At 30.7% G+C, this 25890-nt stretch overlaps 2 protein-coding genes across 2 annotated transcripts; one reads left to right on the top strand and one right to left on the bottom strand.

Moving 5' to 3' along the window:
* Positions 1–1815: 1815 nt before the first annotated feature.
* Positions 1816–23771, bottom strand: LOC123265467. Its single transcript, XM_044729257.1, has 14 exons — positions 23681–23771; positions 23146–23589; positions 20119–20263; positions 19359–20028; positions 17990–18135; positions 15489–17324; positions 11830–13063; positions 9823–11760; positions 7999–8073; positions 4027–7630; positions 3489–3565; positions 2847–2911; positions 2601–2767; positions 1816–2516 (listed from the first exon to the last, which is right to left on the bottom strand). The coding sequence occupies exons 4-14, from the start codon at positions 19608–19610 to the stop codon at positions 1891–1893; spliced, it is 10020 nt and encodes a 3339-aa protein (XP_044585192.1). The 5' UTR covers positions 19611–20028; positions 20119–20263; positions 23146–23589; positions 23681–23771; the 3' UTR covers positions 1816–1890.
* An 807-nt stretch (positions 23772–24578) lies between these two features.
* On the top strand, positions 24579–25730 carry LOC123265457 (U3 small nucleolar ribonucleoprotein protein IMP3). The gene is made up of 4 exons (XM_044729245.1): positions 24579–24912; positions 25096–25410; positions 25491–25563; positions 25647–25730. Exons 1-4 carry the CDS (start codon positions 24776–24778, stop codon positions 25668–25670), a joined length of 549 nt encoding a protein of 182 aa, XP_044585180.1. The 5' UTR covers positions 24579–24775; the 3' UTR covers positions 25671–25730.
* Positions 25731–25890: the final 160 nt, after the last annotated feature.

Genomic DNA, 25890 nt, shown 5'->3' on the forward strand with positions numbered 1-25890 from the left:
AATTATAATCAATATTTTTTTTAGCTATAAATAAATGGCTATTTTTATCCACAGTATATTTTAATTTTTTTTTCTCTACTTGTCATCATTGCAAAGTCATTTATGTCAGCTGTACTGATGATTAATAATTAATTATTTAATTAAAAATTACGTAATTATTTTTTTTACATTTAAAATTTTTTTCTTTTCATTCACAACTCAATCATTCATATTTTGAGTAACAATATTACAAATAATTATTAAATTTACTTGAATTCAGTCATATTACATTATTATAAATTAAGAAAATGATCTATTATAATTCTAATTACATCAAACCAACAAAATAAAAACAAAAAAAAACGTAATTTAATTATCTCAAGTTTTAATATGAGACGTCTCAAAAAAATAATTAATTAATACATTAATTATCGTAAATATCACGAAAATAATAGGCATTATAATAATCATTATAGCAATCACTAAATTTAATAAGACCGCAAGTCATAAAAATTAATATTTAATATATAATATAAATATATAATAAAAGCATCATCGGGTTTTTGATTTAATACAAAATAAAATAATCATTAATAATTAGCATTAAATAAAAATAATGCAATATGAAAAACAAATTAACTAGTAACACAATTTGTTTTTTTTTTTTTTTTTTTTTTTAATCGGAGTAGTTTTAAATCGATAAAAATACATTAAAGCATAATAATGACTACATATTTAATTAATAAAACCCGAATTCCATGCGTCCATACTTTTCCATTCCAATTATTAATTTTAATTTTATTTTTATTTCGTCATTTTTCAAAAAATTATAGATACTTTTCAACAGTTAACTATTTTACTAATTAATAATAATAATGTAATTAATTAATAACTACTTGTCATTCGAATTATAAAGACTAGCTGAGGCCTGCACGAAAACCGGTCACGCCTTTTATAATTTAAAGGGCAAACGTAGAAACCAAAAATTACAATTTTTATTTAAAAGTAATTATATTTTCTAAATAATTTTCATTTTAATTTTAATTTTAATTATAATTAACTTCGATTCTTGTCTTATATTTGCACCAATTATTCGAAATTCCGACAAAGGATCCTGATAAAAAAAAAATTGAGATAATCTGTGCTCTTTTTAGATCCTTTATACAACGAAAAAACAAGATGATACTGGATATCATCTCAGATTATATTGAGAAAACAAAATTCAGATAGTAGCTAGTGTAATTCAGATTACAATGAGTATTATCCAGATATCATTCAGTATAATCTGGATTTTTTTTAACTACTATCTGAAATTTTTTTTTCACCACAGATATCACTGAAAAAAATAAAAAATTTCAGATAGTAGCTAGTATAATCTAGATTACAATGGGTATAATCCAGATATCACTCAGTATAATCGGATTGTATTACCTAATGTCTGAAATTTTTTTTCACCACAGATATCACTGAGTATAATCTGGGATGATATCCAGTGTCATCTTTTTTTTTTTTTTTTTTTTCCCGTGTACTTAAAAAAAAAAAATTTTTTTTTTTCGTTTGAACGCACGCATACGGTATTACCGCAATAAGCAGCAAGCGTTTCTGGCACATTGAGGAATACATATTTATATAGATCCTAAAATAATAAATGTAATAATAAAAATAATTACATAAAGAAAAATATTCACAGATAAATCTTGTCTGACAGTTTTAGTTTCTCTCAATAGTCCAAGTTCACTTTAAAAATATCATTATTTATTTATTTATTATTATTAAAATAATTATTAATAATAATGTTATTATTGTTACTATTAATAATAAAAGATATACTTATATTAAAAGTAGAATAAATAATAACACATAAATTGATAAACGCACTAATAAAACCACGACGATGAATTATTAAAAATATTACTGTTCTAATTGGGAAGTGCTGGATTGGGTATGTTCCGATTGTGGCTCTCCTGGAGGAGTACCATCGCGTGAATTGCCAATGTGAGGCGTAGCCGGAGTTGTTGGTTGGGACTGAGGAGTCCCAGTCGGTGCGTAAATAAGACGGTAGCCAGCAGGCAGGAAAAATCCACTGTGAGGTGTATAACTGAATGCTTGAAAATTGGCTAAAGTCTTTGGATCATGATAGTGAATGTAACTGGGTCCACTGGCTGTTGGTATTGCCGATGAGGCGACTAAAGAGCCGCTTGGTCCGGATCCAATACTGCCATCAGAGAGTATTGGAGTCAACTGATACTGCGGATGGCTTGACACAGTCGTTGGACTATTTGTAGACCCGATTATTTCTGGTTCTGATGTATAATTTGGAACGTTTTGAATATTGTCTGCTGATGGCATTATTGGAATTGGTATCACATAAGTATGAGGAATACCCGTGTGCTGTTGAGGTGTCTGCTTCAACTTCTGGGTTGCTAGGCGCAATGTCTCTTCTGTATCCTGCGAATAATTGGAAATACGATGGAAAGATGTCTGTGGAGCTGTGCTGAACATCAAGTAATCCTCTACTGCCAAAGGTCTTGATGGTCCTGATTAAATAATTTATTTAGTATCAAGCGGTTTTATTTATTTAGCTGGATAATTTATTAATTAAATACTCCTGTCATGTTCACCTGTAACAGTTGAGGCAACAGTGTGGTATAAAAGAGGTTGGTGTTGATGTTGGTGCAACGCGCTCGCCTGTTGCTGCTGTTGTATCAGCAACTGGAGCTGTTGCTGCTGGAAAAGCTCCAATTCTTCTCTGTGTTTCTTTTGCAACGTTTCCAATTCTAACGTTTGTCTGAAAATTTTTAAAATAATTATTTATATTTTTATTAAAATAAAATTTATTTTTATAGTTATTGAGATATTGATATTACCTTTTTATTAACATTTGATACTCTTCGCTTGGAGTCAATAATTGTATCCTTTCTTCTTTCTCAATCTTTAAAATAAATAAAAAAAATTTTCATTAATTATGTATAAATTATTATAATAAACAATCTGAGTTTATACTATCAAATTAACTTATGAGATGTAAACTACTCGGCTGCCCAATTTTAAAACACAGTAACTGCAAAATTTTCATACCTAATTTTTTTTAGTATTGCTGCATTTCTTATAACTTTTAGACCTTAATTTCAAGTATTTTTTCTTAAAAATATTTATGTTCAAATATTTTCTATTTATAAATCCAATTTTTTATAAATTTGACGCGCAAACTTTTTTTTAATATAAAAAAAATTTTTTTTAATTTCTTCAAAATATTTATACACTAATATCGAATTATCTAGTTGTATTAAGTAAGGGCTAGTGCCTATTACTATTATTTCACGCATAACTTTTTCCTTGTTCTTGTCAAATTTAGAATTATGGTATAATTTATAAATTATAAATTAAATATTCAATCTCTTACGTGTTCTTTAATGAAACTACCATGTAAATGTTTGCCATTAGGCCAATGCCTTGGCATCGAATTAACTTAAATAATTAAATAAAAAAATAATTATATTAGTACGTACTTCAGTAATAGATGGTGTAGAAGATGAAATTGGCGGTATTGAACTTTCACGGCTGTGAATTACTTGAACTGATGTACCTAAAAAATAAATTATTTTTATTAATAACAACCTAAAAACTTTTCAAATATATCGCGTCAAAATCATTAAAAAATTTTTTTATTGAGTTACTAATGCCAAAAGAGCTTATAAAAAAAATAAGGTTTTTTTATGACAAAACATGAAACTAATATTACATCATTGAAGCAATATATCAAAATAAATATAAAACATTATAAATTAAACTACAAGGGGCAAAATGGTCACTGAAAAAAAAATGTTTTTTAATTTTTATAAAATAGTAAAAAAATTTTTTTCACTTTCATTTGACTCTATTTAGAATTCTCACAAATTACTAAATTATTTTTTCTTTAATCAAAAAAATTTTAAATTTTCAAAGTCAAAAAGGCGTATAGTTATACATCTTATTGGCATTAATAACGAAAATATATTATTTATAACTATAATAATAATAATAATAATAAAAAAAAAAATATCTTACTTTGAATATCATCCATATGATGAATAGTATGTGTCCGTTCTCTTTTATCATCCTGAAGTTGAACCTGTTTCTGTTCCAATTGAGTTTGTGACAAAATTTCACCCGTACCAGGCGGTCCAACAACCTTGGATACCATGAATCTCGAAATTTTCCGAGTTGGTTGACTTGAAGAAGCTTTTTGTTCACTAGTATCTTGTCCAGGAGTATCAACTTGTCCAGGAGTCTCAGTTCCGGGTGTTCCAGTGACAGGCGTTGTTTTGGCCACACTAGACACCGGAATAACCGGAGTCAGAAGAGTCTGAGTGACAGACTGTGGCGGGAATTGATTAAAAATTTGCTGAGTATTACTAGCCGAGACTGGCGGAGTTATCGGCTGCGGCGAAGACGTAGAAAGAACTAGCCCACGGTGATGAATCTTAGACAACTCATGCTCCAGTTCTTGAAAGCGAGAACCTGATCGCTGACTTCTAGACTTACTCTCTTTGCTAGGACTCATTGTCTCAGCATTAGAAGATTGATTCAAAGTCGGACTATCTAGCGCACTTTCAGTGTTTGATTGAACAAACTGTGACATTGTTTGGTCACTCTGATTGCTGTCAAAGGTATTGATGGCATTGGCGTCAATGTAAATAGTTCCCGGAGGATGGACAGTAGCCTGAGGAGAGACAAATCCAATCGAGTGGACGGAGGTTGGTATATTGACCGATGTTTTTTGCGGCAAATGATGTCCAGCTGCTGATGATTCATAGCACAGATTGTTTGACTGCCCATGAGGAGTTGCCGGGTGGCTTATCGGCGGCGTTCCAATGTTTAGCGTATCACAAGGCTGGCTGGTTAATTGAACAAGCTTCTGATGAAGGTCCGCTATTGTATGCGGCCCACAAGTCCCACTACTATTATTAGCAGTCTCTGATAATTTATCCAGCGAGTTCTGCTGGCTCAGCTTATGCTGCTGCTGCTGCTGCTGAGGGAAATAATAGTGAGAATTTGATCCAAGATCCGCAGAGTCTACTACCATCGTGTGCTCAGGAGTTATTTCATAGCTAGAATTTTCATGCTCGGATAGAGTATGATAATCCGAGCTAGTTCTTCTACTGACACTTCCATCAACTGTATTGTCCGACTCCGGAAACTTCAAATTATCTTGCTCTTGTGATTGTGACTGTATCTGAGCAACAGGTTGCAAATTTTGAATAGGCTGTTGGACGTATTGCATTGGCGCAGATTGAGCAACGTTGTGACCAGAGTAAGCTGGCATTACCCACTGACCCTGAACTGTGAAGTTTTGACTGTGGCCTTGAATCGTTTGTGTTACAACCTGGCTCTGAAGATCTATTTGTTGGTTCATTTGCTGCATTGGTGGTTGAGATTGTTGCTGTTGTTGTGGTTGTTGTTGTTGAGCCACCGATTGAATTGGTTGTTGTTGATGAGAATGATAGATTTGCGGCTGCTGTTGTTGTTGTTGTTGTTGTAATAACTCAGGCTGATTTTGAATCTGTGTATGATAAACATGTTGATGCTGGACATCAGTTTGATTTTGAATCTGTGAATAAGCTTGCTGTTGTTGTTGTTGTTGTTGTTGCTGTTGAATATCAGTTTGATTCTGGATCTGTTGATGATAAACTTGCTGTTGAACCTCAGCCTGGTTCTGAATCTGCGAGTGATAAGTCTGTTGTTGCTGAATATCAGTTTGGCTTTGAATTTGGGAATGATACTGTTGTTGAACATCAACTTGGTTTTGAATTTGAGATAGATAAATTTGTTGCTGTTGTTGCTGCTGTTGTTGTACATCAGCTTGGCTTTGGATTTGTTGATGATAAACCTGCTGCTGAGGTTGCTGCTGTTGTTGCTGTTGAACCTCATTTTGATTCTGAATCTGAGAATAATTACTCTGCTGTACCTCTTGTTGATTTTGAGCCTGCGCATGAATTCCTTGCTGTTGAGGTTGTCCTTGGAAATTCTGGGACTGAACATAAGTCTGCATATTCATTTGCGGCATCTCAGGCTGTATAGGTTGGAAATATTGTTCAGAATGCAGAACCGGAATCGACTGATGCTGATTAGCCGCCGTAGCATTCAACTGATCATGACTGATAATATTATGCGGCGTGGTAGACTTTTTAGGATTAGACAAAATATTAGCAAGATTCTGAGCAAGATCCGGAAGAGTAGAAGAAACTTCTTTAGCTTTAACCTTCGGTGTAACTTCCACAGACTGTGCTGACATTTGCATCGGAGTAGCAAGATTAACATTCTGTAAATTCTGATGAACATTTTGATACTGCTGATCAGCAGTTCCAACCTGATTATGATCCGGCTGATGTAGCTGTGTTACACTCGGAGTTTCAGACGTGTGAGAGTCTGAAGAAACACTGGAGCCTCTGCAAAGCCACTCTTCAACATTATTCTGCTGAATTTGCTGCGGCAAAGGCTGCATCAGAACACAGGGATGAGAAGCAGTTTGAGGCTGTGGTTTTTGAACAGCTGGTTGAGAGAGTGTCTGCTGAATAAACTGTTGTGGGATTTGATGCTGAACCTGACCAACTGATATCTGATCCTGGATGTGCTGCTGCACAATATTTTGCTGCTGAATGCCAACTTGCTGTTGATGTTGATGCTGAATCACAGAATGCTGTTGAACTGTAACTTGCGTTTGATACTGAGTCAAAGGTTGCTCTTGTTGCTGTACTCCAGCAGTATTAGGTTGAAATTGAACGTTTTGAAGCAATTGAGGGTTAGTTTGCTGAGCTAGGTTTGTTGTCTGTACCAGAACTACTGTCTCTTGCTTTGTTTGAGTAACAACTCCTTTAGGAAGCATTTGACCCATCGTTTGCTGTACTCCCATTTGAACTTGATTCATATTTTGTGATTGTTGTGATTGTTGCGCCAGTTGTAATTGTTTTGCATATGATACTTCACTGCTATTATCCATCTCATTTAAATTAGACTCTGATTCAGTATTTGCAAGACTATTTTCTAAATTCAATCCTGATAATTGCTGAGGTAACTTCAGTACATTTTCACAAACGGTAACTGTATCAGACTCGCTAATAGATTTTTGTTCAACAACAGGGCTGACTAAAAATCGTGAAACTTTACGCATTGGAACAGATTTTTTAGGCTCTAAAAATCCCTCTTGAGAAGATTCACAACTGCTTTCTTGAGATTCTAATTTACGGTTTGATTGAATTTGTGTCGTAGTTTCAGAAGTGTTTTCATCATCTGCTTTTGAATTAGTTGGATCATTTTGTGAGTTAGATTCTATGCCTGATAATTTTTGTGTGTCGTTTGAGTCCTCCATACTGGTATTAGTAGAGTCTAAAGGTATGTCTTCACCTACAATAGTCTCACAATTGTCGTTTGAGTCGCTTGGAATATTTACCGGTGTCAATGTGTCTGTATTTTGTGTTGAAGTTGAAGATCGCCTTGATATTTCGTCAGACATACTGTTTTCTGTAGTAGTTGCTGCTATATTTAGATTTTCTATTGAATTTACGGTACTAATCTGTTGTGGTTTATTATCTATTGTAGTCGCAGCAATGTGAGATATTATCTGGTCGATTGGCAATATTTTTGATGACCCTGAATTTGTTGTTTCGTCTCTCTGAAATTTATATCATTTTTTTTATTAATTTATTTTTTATAAAAAGATTATAAAAAATAAAAATAAATTTGAAAAAAAAATCCCTAAAATATTAATTAAATTTTACAATGCTGAAAAAAAAAAATAATAATAATAATAGATTATTTATTAATTAGAATATAAATTAAAGACAATAAAGGTATTAGCTTGATAAATGATTAACAACCATCGTGAACGGAAAAAAAATAGTAGTAAAAAAAATAAAATAAAAGGACCAATACTGAAATAAAAAAATAAAAATAAAATAATGCAATTAAATAAATAAACACCAACAAATAATGAATGATTAACGAAAAAAATTTGATTCGAAGAGGACTAGAAGAACTCACCGAACGATGCCTACGATGAGCTTTATAGGAACATCGATGGCTGCTTTGTCGAGTTAGCGAGCCGTGTCTGACCTGCTGCGTCCAAAATTATACATACACTCAATTACAAATGGCTTTTTTTTCTAATTTTATTTATATACAACAATAAAGCCAACACTTTTTTATTTTTTTCCTAAATTAATTTAATTTTACGGAACAATAATTAAAATTTTAACCGCAAAAGCAACTTTTATTTCCGTAGCGTCCAAACTGAACAAGGAATCGTCACTAACTGAATAACTAAATTTTAAGCTCAAGTACTGAGTAAATACTTCAAGAATTTAGTCATTGGTAATTACAAAGGCATTAAAAAAAAATTGAGAATATCTGATTAAAATTGTCTAAGTATTTGTTGACATATTTTAATTTCTATTATTGTAAATACTTATGGGATTATTTTATTTGTAAGAAAATGAGAGAAAGAAATAAAGAAAGAAAAAAAAGATAGAGAAGAAATAAGTATTTTACTAATTTTAAACATGGAAAAAAGTAAACTGTAATAAATAATAGTCGATTTATAATAATTAATAATCAACTGCTAAAAATTACCATTTCAAACAGTAAAATCGTGATTTTAATAATTATTTTATAATATTTATCATTTAAATGTTACAATTTATTCTTTACATGGAAAAAAATACTATTTCAAACAGTAATATTCGCTATTTGAATGTCGAAAATGTTTAAGTATAATAATTAAGAATTTTAACTTTGATATTTATCATTTCGTACCTAAAAAATTATTGTATGATATGTAAAAAGTATAAAATACAGTTACTAAATTTTTAATACAAGCAACGTTAATATTTACAAAGTGGTAAATTTTAAACACAACGCTAAAAATCAAACTATAATTATTGACTTCACTGAAAAAAAAAAAAATTTTTGCCCAGAAAAAAATTTCTTGGCTCAAGAATCGTTTAAAATAAATTTTGGTTTTTTGACAAAAGAATATCAATATCTATCATGATAATAAAATATTGGCATTAATTTTGATAGATTAACGAATAAGTTCACTTGAATGAAACAAAAAATAATTCGATCAATTTTTGAGACAAGAAAATATATTCTTGAAAATTATCAATAATATATATTCTTGTGACAAGAAAATTTTCTCAAAAGTAGTAATTTTTTTTTCAGTGTTGTTTGGACTGGAAAAATGTATATTTTAAGAGTAGAATTTTTACTGTTTCAAATATTAAATTCTCCGAATGTGAGACCTTCCCCTTTATTTTATTTATTTATTTATTTGAAAATATTTATTTGAAAATTTAGACCCTGAAGCCAAAGCTCCTTAAGGGGCTTACACTAATTATACAAATATTCTTAACATTTATATAATCCACAAGGCACGAAGATATTTAATATTAATAAAGATTATTTCAAAATGATAATAATAATCATAATTATACTGTAAAATATGTGAAGTTGACTCAAAGCAAATAATTAAAGAAAAGTTCTGTAAAATTAATTAATAGTTCTCCTCAATAGATTAAATATTGAAACGGAAATTTTTACTGTTTGAAACTGTAATTTTTTAAGATAAAAGAATCGTTATTTACTATAGTGACAGCTATTAATCACTTATTTTTTATATTAAATTATAAATTGTGGCTTTTAAGTTTTTACATTGTTCTGTAATATTTATATTGCCACCCCGATGTCCACTGTACTGTTTTAACTACAAAAATTAACCGAAATCCGAGTGAATTTTACAGTTTACTTTTTTCCGTGTACCCTAGAGATAAATAAAAAAAAAAAAAAAAAAATCATTAAAATAATCACCTTAACCGCATCAAGATTGTACTCTCGAGCTCTTGGTCTACGACTAGTAACAGGACTTCCCCCAGCAGACTGATCAGCTGGTCCATGAGCAACAAGAGGAAGACTACGCGTTGGATCTAATCTTAATTGTTTAACAATGTCCTCAATTAATTCAACAAAAGTATCACACTGTGATTGTGGTAACAAATTTTCAGCCACCAAATTATTAGCAATATCTAACGGTACCATGTCATTACGATCAAATTTAAATACTACTGTTTTTTGTTTGCTCGTGTCTAATTGACATTCTACGGTCATCGATGAACCATCACTGTTGGTCACTGATAATACTGTTAATTTAATTCCCGTTTTGCGACGCTTTGTTCCTGATCTTTTAACTCGACTCTTTTCCGATGGCACCGTACCCTCTGTGCTTTCCTGATGTCCATCAGAAGAGCTGGGCAATTGCGCTGAAGATACAGAATTTTGAGCAATTAATTGCTGCTCTTGTTGTAAACTTAAAGGTCCATCAGAAGTTACTGACAGAACAGACTCAACAGTGTCCTGTTTATTCAACACACTTTTCTCAGCAGTATTATAAATCTCAGTAGCATTTATCAACTGGGATTGATGTTGAATGTTAGTCGACTGCGTAGCACTGCTATTATTCTGAATAATATTCATATTAGCTGGAATAGCATTTACATTTTGAGTATACTGCATCTGCACCAACATATTCTGCTGTTGTGATTGCAACACAGAAGTATTTTGTATATTAGCGCAAGGACTCGCCTGTAAATTTTGCTGATGGACATTTTGAATCGCCGGAGAGTTCTGAACATTTGGAGTAGATTGAATGACAATTTGACCAGGTTGCCCTGAAGTTGAAACAAAATTCTGCCCTGTAGGTATCACCACGTTAGAAGGAACATTTGTGTTTGAATAAATAGCCTGAGCATTGTGTCCAGATTGCAAAATCTCAATATGTCCAGTCGCGTTTGAATTATTAGGATACGATTGATAAATATGTTGTTGATACAAAGTCGCGTTGGTAAATGCAGCAGTGCTAGTATTGCCTTGTTGATAATACTGCTGGACATTTTGCTGCAGCATTGGCGCTGAATTAACAGCATTAGGATGGATTTGCTGAAGCTGTTGTTGCATTTGAGTCTGAGTGTACTGAATATGTGTCTGACCTTGTCGAATAACTTGCTGTTGCTGAGGATGGTTCATCTGCATCGCAGACTGCATTTGAGCTGGTACTTGAGTCGACAAAGGCATCTGTGACGGCACAGACATCTGATTAAGCATGTACTGCTGCGACGGCTGCGGCTGTTGGAGAATCTGAGAAGGTTGCTGAATTTGAGGCTGCAGAGTCTGCTGTATTTGCTGTGGCTGACTGTGGGTTGTCATCTGAAGCTGCTGTTGCGGTATCTGAGACTGAGATTGTATCTGAGGCGGCATTTGTGGCTGCTGCTGTTGAAGCTGTTGTTGAGGCTGAGATTGCATTTGAGTTTGCTGGGGCTGGATTTGAGGCTGAGGTTGCTGTTGTTGCTGAATTTGGGGCTGCTGTTGTTGCTGAATTTGAGGCTGTTGTTGGATCTGAGGCTGAGATTGCATCTGCGGCATCTGAGTCTGTTGAAGTTGAGGTTGCATTTGGGGATGTTGATGCATTTGAGGCTGCTGGATTTGAGTTTGAATTGTAGGTTGCTGAACTGAAGACTGCTGCTGCAATTGCGGCTGTACTTGTGGTTGTATATGCTGTTGAATAGAAGGAAATTGTGGTGGACCTTGGATAGTTTGTGGTGTGGAGCACTGTGAGGAGTTTGCACTTAAAGCTTGTCCAACATGTTGAGAATATTGCGGTTGGGATTGAGCTTGAGATTGAAATTGTTGCGGCGACTGCTGCTGCTGTTGTGGTTGCTGTTGTTGTTGTTGTTGTGGCTGCTGCTGTTGTTGCTGTGGTTGCTGCTGCTGCTGTTGTTGTTGTTGTTGTTGTTGAGGTTGTTGCTGTGGTGGTTGATATGCTTGTTGTTGATACTGTACAGACTGTTGAGTATTTTGAACAGCTTGAGGAATTTGTTGAGCTTGTTGAGGCTGGACCACAGAAGTTTGTTGTTGTTGCATCAGCGGTTGCTGCTGAATAATCTGGACTTGTTGTGGCTGCAGACATGCTTGTTGGCCTTGTTGATTTTGTTGTAAAAGTGGCTGTTGTTGTTGTTGCTGTGGCTGTGGTTGTTGCTGTTGATCTTGATGTTGCTGCTGGATAATTTGCTGCTGAATCTGCATCGGTTGTTGAATTGATACCTGTCCTTGCAACATATTTATATTCGACTGAATTTGCTGTTGCTGCAATTGTACTTGCAGTAACAATTGCTGCTGCTGTTGCTGTTGTTGCAACAATGATTCATTAGCAGACTGAGTTTCAACGTCCCTATCAATACGTTCTTTTTCTTCTTTATTTTTACGATCTTCACGCTCTCTCAGCAAAGTAGCAATTTGTGATTTTAACATCTTAGTAATTGCCTTGGCGTCTTCTTCAAGAATCAAACTAGACTTGGCCATTTCCAATGCTACCTCTTCAGCATTATCTCTTTGTATGTCAAAATCAAACTGTATAGCCTCGTTTTCTTTGTGCTTGTTGGTACGCTTCTTAGGATCAAGAACACGCAATCTAAATTCAACTCTAGACAATTCGGGATCAGCTACCGCTGTTTCACGGGATACCATTTCTAATTTCAAACCTATGTCGTCAGCAAAAAATTCGTGGTTTAATAAATCTTTAACCAAAGGACGTTCATCTTTTTTTAAACGTATACACATTTCTATTATCTCACGTACTTCGGGATTTTCAACTTTGTCATAACTCAGTGGCTTAACACCTGATACGACTCGTTTATAAATTTGCGCTGGTCCAGCACACTCTGAGTATGGATATTCAGACGTAGCCATCTCGAGCATACACATACCAAAGGCATATACATCTACAGATTCATCATAATGTTCTTCGTACATCTCTGGTGCCATGAATTCTGGTGTTCCAATAACACTTTTTGCAAAACTTCGGTTTTTTAAAGTTGCCAAACCTAAATCGCCTATTTTTACACTTCCAGTTGTTCCAGTAATAAAAATATTATCACACTTTAAGTCACGGTGAATTATAGGAGGTGATCTCGAATGTAAAAAACTTAAACCTTTTAAAATTTGTCGACACCATGATTTAACAACTTTTGGGTTTATTTTTTTGAATCTTTTTAAATATCTAAAACAAAAAATTTATAAAGTTAATAATAATTTATGCGTCATATACGGAAAGAACAAGATTGCACTGGATAATATTGTAGATTATAGACAGTGACATCTGGAGTGAAAAAAATTTCAGATTGTAGCTAGTATAATCCAAATTAAATCTTGTCACAAATATAAACGTAAAAACTACGTCTTGTACACTATTTTTTCGTAGACATGTCTATTCATACGTAAAAAAATTTGGAAAACGGTTGACCCTAAAGGCCATCCCTGCAACTTCCTGCCAATTCCATACCTAAACGCTTGAAATTGCACTTATGACGTTTCTGAGCTCTTCGAGCTCTAAAATACTATTTGTGTGTTATTTTGAGCTCTCCGAGCTCAAAGAAATAGCTTTTGTATGCTTTTGAGCTCTTCGAGCTCAAAAGTCTGGTAGAAATTTAATAAAACAGTATTTTTTGAATTTTCAAACTGCAATAATTTCTAGATGAATGAATCGATTTTCATGCGGTTGGCAGAACTTCACGCAGTTTTTTAGAATCTATGATATACTTTTGAACATAAACTGATCGAACCGAAAATCTTAGAGAAATTTGAAAAATTCACTTTTTCCGAATTTTTTCGACAACGATAACTCACGAACCAATCAACCAATTTCCACGTTCTTGGTGGCGATCGACGTGATTTTTTGAGCTCTAATAATTATTTTATTTTGTCAAAAATGATCCGATAAGAAATCTCGAAGTTATGTGAAAAAAACACTTATTTTCGAAATTTTTCGTTTTCGATAACCCCCGAACGAATCAACCGATTATAATGGGATTGGTGGCAATCGACGTGGTTTTTCAAGCTCAAGAGCTGATTAGTTTTTGGAAGTGATCGGTGGAGCCGTTTAGAAGTTATTCCAAAAAAACGATTTTTTGAAAATTTTATTTTTGAGATTTTTTAAAATCTAGCGAACCGAATCGATTCAAATTTTCACGAAATTTAATGGCAAGGATACTCTTTGGATCGCCACCTATTTCGATTCGATCGGCCGAGCTGTTAAAAAGTTATAAGAGATTTACATACATACATACATACATACACACACACATACATACATACAGCCGCACGGACACCATCGCGGGAATAGTCAGGGAAACTTCCTGTGACTTTAAAACGTTGAGATCTGATGAAAACTCGATTTTCGCAATACGCGGTAAAAGCAATAACTTCCCGATTTTTGAAAATTTTCAATTTTCTTAGCGGGAAGTTAAAAATCTTGATAAATCCACGCCATGTGAATATAAGGGTCTTAAAACCACGCGGCATGAATATAAGAGTCTTAAAACCACGTTGTGCGAATTTAAGGTAGTTGTAGCGTGATAGGCATTTCAACAGAAAATTATAAAATTTTTTTTATCGAAAGATAAATATATTAATAATTCACTACCAAAATTTCAGATCAATAGACCGCACCGTTTTTAAGTAATTAATTTTCGAAATTGCATCTTTTACACGTAGAGGTATAGAGAGATGGTAAAGTTAGTATGAAATCTTTGGCCTACTCGAGTGGTACGGAAGATTTCATACTAACTTTACCATCTCTCTATACCTCTACGTGTAAAAGATGAAATTTCGAAAATTAATTACTCAAAAACGGTGCGGTCAATTGATCTGAAATTTTGGTAGTGAATTATTAATATATTTATCTTTCAATAAAAAAAATTTCACAATTTTCTGTTGAAATGCTTATCACGCAACAACTACCTTAAAAGAAATTACGGAGATACCATTGGTTGGGTATTAATCCAAATTCTACTCTAATACAATTTCACTCTAATTGTATACTTTTAACTATTTCTGTATGTATATATAATGTACCCTTAATTATGTCTGTATTTTTTATAAGTTTGCCATTCAGCTATTAGGCCTTGGCATAATAAAGCAAATCTATTTATCTATCTAATTTCTTGTTGAATAAAATCTACCAAAAAGTCAACATTTTTTTTTGTGACGCTTAAGATACAATCTCGGATTATATCCAGTGGAATCTTACACGGTATCATCTGAAATTTTACTGGAGAAAATGGGGGATTACAATGAGTATAATCTGGACTATACTAGCTACTATCTTATGACATTAAAGTTAGCAGTAACTTGATAATTTTTTTATTTTATTCAACAAATAAATCTTTTCTGAAAAATTATTTTTAAAAAAAATTGCATTTATAATTTTTTTAAATTTCTACAAGTCAATTTTTTTTTGCTATAATTTACTTGTTAAAAAAATTATTAAATATCTGCTAAATTAATTCTCATTACAATCTGAAATTTTTTTTCACTACAGATGTCACTACGTATAATCTGAATTGTTATCCAGAACAATCTTGTTCTTTCCGTGTACTAAAGTTAAATAATTTATTTTATAATATATAAATAACCAATAAACTTACGTTTTTAATGTTCCTGAGGTCATAAGCTCAGTAACAAGAACAATGTATTTTCTTTTGGTAAGAGTGACTTCCCAGTAATCATAAAACCTAACAATATTAGGATGCTGAAGACCCTTGAGCATTTCAGCTTCTTCACGGAATCTCATACGTTCACTTTTATTCAATTTTTTTTCTTGAAGTTCACACCAAGCAACAGAAACTCCAGTTTGAGTGTCCAGACCTCTGTAGACAGTTTTAAAACTTCCACGTCCAATTTCTTCCTCAAATTTAAGAAAACGTTCATCAGGAGACATACCAATAGCCTTTTCTTCATCCTTATCCTCAACAGTTTGTACCTTAACTTTCATAAGTAAATTTCTTACATCTTCCATCGGCATGGTCTTTTGTTTTTCAAGCTTTTCATCAGCTTTAAAATTTTCATCCAACAATGGTCCAATAAATCCTTCAACAGTTTCTTCTTGGACCTGCACTTGGTCTTTAGCCTCAGCCTCTTTTGGTGGATCATTCTCACTGAAACTTTGACTTTTATTATTAGATTGAAAATCTTGCTCAGCATCAAATGTAATAACTTTTCCTAATTTACTTAATGACTCTCTTAGAGCTTGAGCTGCTACAATATCACTGATACTCGTACTATTATCATCTTCATATATCGTTACTTGATTATTATCCTCTTCAATATTAGCCGTCATTTCCGTTTCTCTATTTTCTACAATCGTTGATTCTTCAGTAACCTTAGAAGTAACAAATCTTGTATTTTTAATCTTTTCTAATTTTGTCTTTTCACTACTATCACTTGAACTTATAATATCATTTTCACTATCATTATTAATTGTTTTAGTTGAATTTTTCCTAATATTTGAATCACAATTATCCGTAGATTCTGTTGAAATCTTTCTCTTAGGTATTTGTGACACCGAGTCATTAGAATTTTTTTTCCTATCACCAGAATCTACTCCAGAATCTTTAGAAGTTTTTCTACTCCGTTCCTCCGATTTTGTTCCACTTGGCGATTGATGTTTGTCCATACTGTCCATAGACCTGGGATGACTCGAAGAGCGCATCATCGATCGTTTTTTGACTTGGTTTGAATAATCAACATCCAAACTTTTTTGTGATAATTTTTTACTGGACGCCGGGATAGTTTTAGAATTTTCAGGAGCATCTTGTGTCTCGTGGAACGACTTTTTAAACCCATTATTATCATCGTTACACGCCGAGTCAGTCTCGACTAGTGGACTATTATCAACAGTCTTATTATTATCATTATCTTTTAATTTATTAGATTTACCCTTAACAGCTGGTAGAATAGACACTGAATCAATGCCTGATACTCTTGACATAATTTCTACCACCTCCTCAGCATCACTGCAAGCAGTGTCACCGCTGCTGTAATCTCTCGTTATTAACTGCGAGTTTTGCGACGAACAAGACGCATCAGAAATGCTGTTAGTTTTTTTCTTTGGCGATGGTGAGCCACCAGATACAACTCCATTACTCGTTATCGAGGCTGTTTCGACACTACTGTCACTCAAATTACGGTGCTGTTTTTTACTGTTTGTCAATGAACGATTCGTTGAGGAGGATTTACTAGCGCTTGAACCAACTTGATTAATAATTGATAATTTACGCTGACGGCGATTATGGTGACTATTGTGAGTCTTCTGCGCATTAACAATACCGCAAGTTCCTCCGGTCTCTTGTGAGGCTATATGACCCACTCCAAGACCAATTCCTCCTTGACTACTTCCGGCACCACTGGCCACCAGCTTTGGACATAAACCAGACAGGCCAACACTAGCTCCGCCTGACGCACGTTGCCTGCTTGCCTCATACCTGCAATAAAAAATAACAAAACATTACATACCAACACGGTGATAAATAAATTATATATATATATTGATATTTTCTGGCTCATTAATGCAATGACATTTGCGGTTACTCATGTAGACCAACAAATTATATTTATTATATTTATTTTTATTAAAAATTCAAACTTTAATAAATTAAAATCGACTTATTTTTTATCAAATAGTTATAGTAATCTGAAATAATGTTATTAAATATTTAAATTTAAATTTATTAAAAATAGTTTAATCATTAGCGAACCAAAAATAGATCCCTTAATTTAAAAATATTTTATTATTAATTATGTTAATAATTGTATTAAATATTGAAGCAAAAGAAGCATTATGAAAATAATTGCAATGATTTTGCGAAAATAATTTATTATAATAATAAAATTACCTATATAGGTAATATAAATGTGAATGAAATATTTCATTACAAATGAAAATATCTTGGCAGATCGTAAACACAATTTCAAGGTTTTTTTATTTTAGCTTTTGCAATATAATGGAATAGAGATAACGAATGCAAGAGAAAAATAGATAGATATTATCGATGCAAATAAAAATAAAATAAAATAAGCGTGTATTAATAATATGCAGTGATGTGTGAAAATATAAGAAGCATGAATTTTGATACAGACATCATTATACCTGTCCTGTCTGGAATGGCCAGATGGAAATAACCCTCGCACTACGTTGCCTATAGCTGCTCTCTTTTTCGAATCTTTTTCACGTCCTCTACACCCTCCTCCACCTGTGCCCACCTGACAATGCTCTTGACGATGTCCTCGCTCAGTCTAAAAAAATTAGTATTAATTTAGAAATTATTTCAAATAAGTTTTTGATGGAGGTTCCGTGATTTTTTATACCCGGAAAAAAATAACCCCAAAATAAATATCTCCAGACAAAATATCCTAAAAAAAATAACCCTAAATAATATCTTAAATTGAATTTTTAAATAAAAAAATTTATTTTAACAATTATTAATGTCATTTTAAAAAATATTCGTAGCAAGACTTGAAAAAAAACTTTAAGTATTAGTTATCAGGTAATATTTGTCAAATATTAAAAAAATGATCATTAATTAATTATCAAAAATACAACACTTAAGCTTGTTACCGTGTTGTGCTTTTTTATCATGAATTTTGTATGTGTTTACTCAACATTATTAATTTTAAAAAGATTAATATTTATATATATTATAATTAATAATTGCAATGCTTTATTTTGATCTCATTTAAAATTAAAAATATAATTTTTATGTTGATTTACGACTTTAATTCACTTCTTTGTATAACATGATATATCTCTGGTTTATTAAAATTTTTAATTAAATTTAATTGTAAGCCTTCAATTATTATTATTAAGTAATTTTGTACTGAGTATTATATACAAATGCAAACCAATGTATTAAATACTGATGGCTTTGAAGGAGCTTAGGTTCCAGAGTTAAATAAAATTTTTTATCTTTCAATATTTAATATTTAAATATTTAGTCTCGGGGATATTCATTTTGGGGATATTTTTTTCGGGATATCAAGAGTCCTGATACCCTAACTAGAAAATAAATATCCAATTTAATAAGGAAGTTTTTATGTTAATTATTCAATTATTTTGTCTTTGAAATATCAAGAAAAAAATGAAAATTTTTTTATTTTTTTTTTAAATATCTTTAAATAATAATTTTGCAATCTTATTAATAACACTGTTCATTTATTAATTTTTTAATTTTTCTAGGCATCGCCAAATAATTTTACTATTTTTATTTTTGTTTTATTTTCGAGCCAAAATTTCAGAATTTAAAAATTTATAATTTATATATTATAATTTAAGAAATATATTAATTGTTGTATAATACCGATTGGCGTTCAAATGAATAAATAAATAATTGTCAACATAATTTATTTCTTTTAGTTACCTTACTCGGTACTAAAACAAAATACTATTCCATGCAATTATTTACAAGTACTGTTTAGTAGTAATATATTTAAAAAATAAAAAAAAAAAAAAAAAAAATTACCTTTAGATTAAGAAGTTTGATATTTAAACGACTAGAAGAATTAGTCGGTACTGGACTCAAGTCACAACGCAATTTTCTGTGTGATTTTTCTACAATGGGATGATTACTGTCATCATCAAAATCAACTGTATTAGAATTACCAATAGGATATGCACGAGTAGATGTGAGTAAAATATTCTCAGTATTGGTCTCGACTTTATTATTCGTGCTCACAGGGCTCACTATTTTATTCTCATTGCAACATCTCGGCATTGCACGAAAATCAATCGTATACTTGAAATGGTTTTAGAGTTTGTCACAGCCTTCGGCAACACTGCTCTTAATAATTAGATAATAACATATATTATGATTAGTTGACTTCTTTGTAAGCTTAGAATATATTTTCATCTGTTGAAGATCTATCTCAAAAAGATCTACGTCAAAATTTAATTGTTTCAGAACTTTAAGCTTAAATGTTAATATTTATAAAATCAAATGTATCTAACACTTGCAACATTCACCGATTACACTTAAATAATATCTTTTTTTCTCAACATTATTATTAGTAACTAAGCTTAAATATTCTTTTGTCTGTCACGAAGCTCTATTTCAAGTCTTGTGTTTCTGTTTAAATCAACCAAGTTATTTCATAGCTATAAACTAGTATCATCATTGACTGGAATGACGTATTCTAAAAAATAAGAAGAAAAACATTAATAATTAACAATATTTTTATAATAATAATTATTAAAATAACTAAGATGATAAAATATGTACAAACCTACGATTGATTAAATAAATAAAGCTGGCTATTGATAAAAATATCTTTCAAGAGTTAGAAAAAAACTTTAATTCTTCAATAACAGCGTATCTCGAAAAGCTTCTACGATGCTATAATCCCTCATGATAATTCATCAATGAATAATCTGAAAAATAAAATAAAATAAATTAATTATCTCAGAGTAATACAATTATTATAATAATTAAATTTAATTTTTAAAGCATCAATAAACATTGAAGAATTAATTTTTTAAATATTTTAGCGTTGCATAATAAATACTTAATAATATATTTTAAAATATTAGATGACATATATATAATAAAAAATAATTAATAATTAATATTACATCACATTAAATTTAGCTCTCACAATCTTTTAATTATCTTTAATAAAAAAATTTGTTCCAAAAAATTATTTTAAAAAAATTGCATTTTTAATTTATGAAATTTTCTAAATGTGAATTTTTTTTGCCATGATTTATTTTTTAAAAAAATTTTTAAAATTATCAAATATTTACTAAATTAATCTTTATAAAAGTATGACATTAAATTTAGCTGTCACTTGACAATTTTTTAATTTTCTTTAACCCAAAAATTATTTTTAAAAAATTGCATTTTTAATTTATTAAAATTTTTTTTTGTCATAATTTATTTATTAAAAAAAATTATTAAATATCTGGTAAATAAATTTTTATACTACAGGTAGTCGATGGAATGAAAAAAAATGTATGATGCAGTATGATACATGAGAAATGAATTTTTCGTTGTCTAATCGCGGTTTACTTTGAACAGATCATCAATACATTGCAGTGTCAAGAGCTTAACAAGTCAAGGCATAGGAAATCTGACTCTGCGAATGGAAACAAACTAATGCAGTATTGCTGGCCATCACATATGTACATTGACAAGTAATACACGTGTATATGACATAAATTGCGCATAATTTTCATTATGCTCGTATCATTGATTATTATTATTATTACTCTTACTATTATTCATTGTAGTTTATTAAATTAAAACTATTTGTGCTAAATAATATTTATTATTGATTATAGTTTTTTATGATTATTGTATAAGTGATAAATTTGATATCCAGTCGTATAGTGTAATCAAGTTAACATGAAACGCTGATGCGATGATACTTTGACAAGCTTACAAAGCACGTGTAAGTTAAAAAGAAAAAAAATGAGTATACTGTACTGTGAATAAGATAAAAAAGAATAGAATCGCAATTCTCCAATGCCTTATCAACTATTTGTTTATTTAATTTACCACATTACAAATTGTAATGAGAAGCTATAAATTAAATGTGTGTGGCATTTTTAAATTAGTATATGTAACATGTGTGGCAATAATTGAGTGATAAAAATTGTCAAATTGATTGACAAAAAAAATATAATTAATAATATGCATAATCGTGACACGCCAGATTTTATGACGTAAATTAGTAAAACTCAACAGATTATTTAAATAATATTCATTGAAGTTCTACGAACAAATGATATGACCACGTACTTAAAACCTGTCAAGATATAATATAAGTAAAACAGGCTTATTATAGAGTATACACGAAAACATTATATTAACACACAAGTAAAGTCTCTACTGGTAATTTCAACTTGACTAACTCTCTATCAAAGTTAACAGACAAGACAAGGAAGAGTAGAGAAAATGAAGAAGAAAAAATATATAAAACGAATCAGGGAAACATTGACAGTGCGCAGCAGCAAGTGTCGAGACGACACAGGCGTCACGGTTCTGTCGTTGTGTTATGTCGTGGTGGATTGTATGATAGAGATACAGAACAGGGGCACGTGCGTGTGCAACCGAGGGCATATATTACGCACACCGCAAATCAAATAAGCTTTTTCAGTGTGTATAATACACAGTCACACTGATAGAGAATAATAATAAAGTTAGCCGACATTTTTAATTCTTTGATTTTACTTAATTTATTAAATTACAACTAAAAAATGTTTTTTTTTTTAATTGCACTTACAGTTTCTCAAATTTTCTACTTGTCAAATTTTTTTTTTTTTAATTATTTGTAATAACCTTTGTTCAATAAAAAAAATTATTAAAATTTTTAGATGTCTTCATTGATAAAGAAATGAAAATTAATTTAGCAGATATTTAATAATTTTTTTAACAAATAAATTGTGGCAAAAAACAAGTAGAAAAAAAATTGAAATGTAGAAATTTTAAAAAATAAAAAATGCAATTTTTTAAAAATAATTTTTTGGACAAAAATCTATGATATTTAAATTAGCAGTCACTAGATAATTTTTTAATTTTATTTAACAAAAAAATTTGTTTTAAAAAATTATTTTTAAAAAATTGCATTTCTTATTTTTTTAAATTTCTAAATGTCAATTTTATTTTTTAATTTTTTTTTGCCATAATTTATTTTAAAAAAAAAATTCTAAAAATTATTAAATATCTGCTAAATTAATTTTCATAAAAAATCTATTTGTTAGAAAAAATTGAAAAATGGTTAAGTGACTGCTAACTTTAATGTCATAGAAAGAAAGATGATAAAATTAAGAGACAAAACTAACGAGTGACAAAGAAAGAGTGATTTTTGTAGTGTGACGATGTGACCAACTCCACGTATACACATTTAAAGAATCTAATGTATACGCGGCACACGCCAGCACGCACGCTAAACACACACAAGTCTTCACACACATCAACACTTGTACGTATATGTATATAAGTAAACTTTATGAACTTTATACACACGTGAAATCGTATGGCCACGATAATATGACATCTATCCCAAAAATATCGCGCTAGATTATTTCAATAAGCAGATACCAACAATATTATTATTAATATTGTTATTGGTTATTATTTATCACAAATGATGAATGTTGATACTAGTCAGTAGGATTTAAATAATAATAAAACAACAATGGTTAACTTGTCATTTAGTATCTACTGCCAGGATTACTCTGTTGAAGACACATTAATGACGTTCAATTAGTTTGACCTGCACTATTCGAAAATATAATAATTAAATGTTTACCAGAATTGATGATTCAGCTCGGAGTGAAAGTCCTGAAAAACTCCGAGGAACTTAACACGAAAGACACGATAAAAGTATGGAGCACAGACTACATATACAATTGAGTGAGCCTCCAACGATCCTCCCGTGTATTCCCGGCGAGACGGCTCACAGTACACAATTACACACACGCGTAGAACACACACCGTCAACGAGGAACGAACCAACACAATACTCCCCTCTTAACTCGTTTTCCCGGCGCCACACGTTTTTACTCACATTTATACTGGCGAAAAATAGCCCCGACTACACCCAAATAATCACCATTTTTTTATATACTTCTCATTCTCAGGCATACTCTAGCGCACTCTTGAGATGCTATTTGTAACGTACGGGAAAAATCTGTAAAGCGTTAAGGGGCCATTCACACTCAGTCAATTCGACCCTCAGCGTATATATCTGTATCTGTAAACAAACTCATATTAATATATTGTACACATATATTTACATTTTATACTCCCCACATGTTCATTTTGTAATACACATATGACTTTACCTATAGCACTGTCTCTCTTAACTTAAATTCAGCTCTACTTCACAGCTGTACAATTTACATGTACTTTCGCCAATGAATAGAGCGGATAAATAAATTTATGAGATTGCCGAGCAACGAGGATAAAATATACACATACATTTGTACACTATGAACAATCGTTGAAGGCTTAATATCTGTGTATTATATCCTGTGTATCTACATTCGTGGCGCCATGGTAACAAGAGATCGAGATCTTGTGGATCTTGTTGGATCTTGTGTCCGGTTTGGATTTTAAACCCGCTGTTGCCTGGAATAGAAATTCAGACAGAAAAATCCAACTACTCACTCGACTCACTTACTTACTTTACTTATTGCTTTCGACAACCTCCTATATATAATATATATGTATACATATATTTTTATCTTTTTTCTCATTACCTTCGTAATATCTAATTACTATACAGTTTTGATACTATTTATAAATTTATATACTTACATTTTTTTTTTATTTGTCCAGTAAATATTTTTTTATTTATTAAAGACTTTAAACTTTTTTTATTATGACATTTACATGTATACGCACGATGATTCAAGTGTCAAAAAATTAATCATAGTATATACTTTTAGTCCATTATGAAGATCGTTGGAAATCAATGTGATTTTTCTGAGAATTTTAATAATAATTTTATAAACGTCATTATTTATACATGTTTATTTATATCAGTATTAAAATAATTTATGACGATTATGATTAATCATTTTGGGTTTTTTATTATTTTATTTTTATTAATTTTTTAAGTTCTTGATATTTTTACTTGTATATTACATGGTAATTTTCAATTTTTAACTGGAAAACAGGCCCTAAATGCTGGGATTAATTTTATTTTTTTTCTTTAGGAATTTTCATTGAACGTAAAAACACAAAGCGGGAATTTTTAAATTAAGTTTTATTGAAAATTACCTGAGAGCTCTTTTAAATTTGTAAACTGCCACTAGAGGCGCTGAGATGAAAAGAAAACACGGTTTAAACTCGTGTCTCTTATTGTTATAACCTAAAATTCTTAAAGAGGAACGATAATTGATTTTAGTTGACAAAATATTGAATAATAATTAAAAATGGTGCGAAAATTAAAATTTCACGAACAAAAATTGTTGAAAAAAGTTGATTTCATCTCTTGGAAAGCTGATAATAATTTACATGAAGTTAAAATTTTAAAACGATACCGCATACAAAAAAGAGAGGATTATACCACGTAAATAAACATTTTTTTGTAATATCAAAAATATCTGACAATTTTTATATCTATTTAATAACAATTAATGTATTGTAAAAAAAAAAGTGCTAATTAAAGAATCAAAGAATTATAGAGTGTCACTTTTTTATAAATTTACTTTTTATTTAAAAAAGGTATTTATTAATCTTTTTTTTTTTGCAGATATAATAAACTATCTCGAAAAATTCGTGATTTAGCCAGAAAAATAAAAGAGATGGATCCAAAGCATCCTTTTAGAATTGAACAGAGTGCATTACTGCTAGAAAAATTATATTTGATGGGTTTAATTCCCACTAAATGGGACTTATCACTTTGTGATAAAATAACCGCATCGTGTTTTTGCAGAAGAAGATTGCCTGTGGTAATGGTTAGAAATAAAATGAGCGAGAGTGTTAAGATGGCAACACAATTGATAGAACAGGGTCACGTTAGAGTTGGAACTGAAGTTGTAAAAGATCCTGCGTTCCTAGTAACTAGGTAAATTTTTTTACATTTATTAAAGTATATTTTATAATCAATTATTTTTAGTTTCTGACATTAATTAAATTTTTTTTTAGAAATTTGGAAGATTTTGTCACATGGGTGGACACTTCAGCTATTAAAAAGCATATTTTGGAGTACAATGATATTGTAAGTATATTTTATAAAACAAATTTTAATTTAATGTAATATTAAATCAATTAATCTCTTATATATTTATTTTTTTATTTCAGCGTGATGATTTTGATATGCAGTAAAATTATTAAAGATTTTTATTATGTTTATATCAAATATTTGTAAATAAAGTTTTTTAAATCCAATTAAATCTGTTTTTTTACTCCGTTAAATTTATTATATTAACATTTAGTAAATAAATGAACTTAGTTATTATTATTATTATTATTATAGTATTAAAAAATTTTTTTTTAATTATTCTTTTTAAGAACACATTGTTAAAAAAATATTTGAATGTAATTA

This window comes from Cotesia glomerata, linkage group LG5, assembly GCF_020080835.1.
Source record: "Cotesia glomerata isolate CgM1 linkage group LG5, MPM_Cglom_v2.3, whole genome shotgun sequence".
In the NCBI taxonomy this organism is placed as follows: Eukaryota; Metazoa; Arthropoda; class Insecta; order Hymenoptera; family Braconidae; genus Cotesia; species Cotesia glomerata.

Excerpts from the sequence above, each read along its gene's own strand:
- LOC123265467 (XM_044729257.1), bottom strand. The coding sequence starts at position 19,610 with ATGCCGAGATGTTGCAATGAGAATAAAATAGTGAGCCCTGTGAGCACG. Across the intron at positions 13,064-15,488 it reads ACCTCAGGAACATTAAAAAC|ATATTTAAAAAGATTCAAAA; the intron begins GTAAGTTTATTG and ends TTTTTGTTTTAG. Across the intron at positions 2,517-2,600 it reads TGTTGCCTCAACTGTTACAG|GACCATCAAGACCTTTGGCA; the intron begins GTGAACATGACA and ends TTATTTAATCAG.
- LOC123265457 (XM_044729245.1), top strand. The coding sequence starts at position 24,776 with ATGGTGCGAAAATTAAAATTTCACGAACAAAAATTGTTGAAAAAAGTT. Across the intron at positions 24,913-25,095 it reads AAAAGAGAGGATTATACCAC|ATATAATAAACTATCTCGAA; the intron begins GTAAATAAACAT and ends TTTTTTTTGCAG. Across the intron at positions 25,411-25,490 it reads CCTGCGTTCCTAGTAACTAG|AAATTTGGAAGATTTTGTCA; the intron begins GTAAATTTTTTT and ends ATTTTTTTTTAG.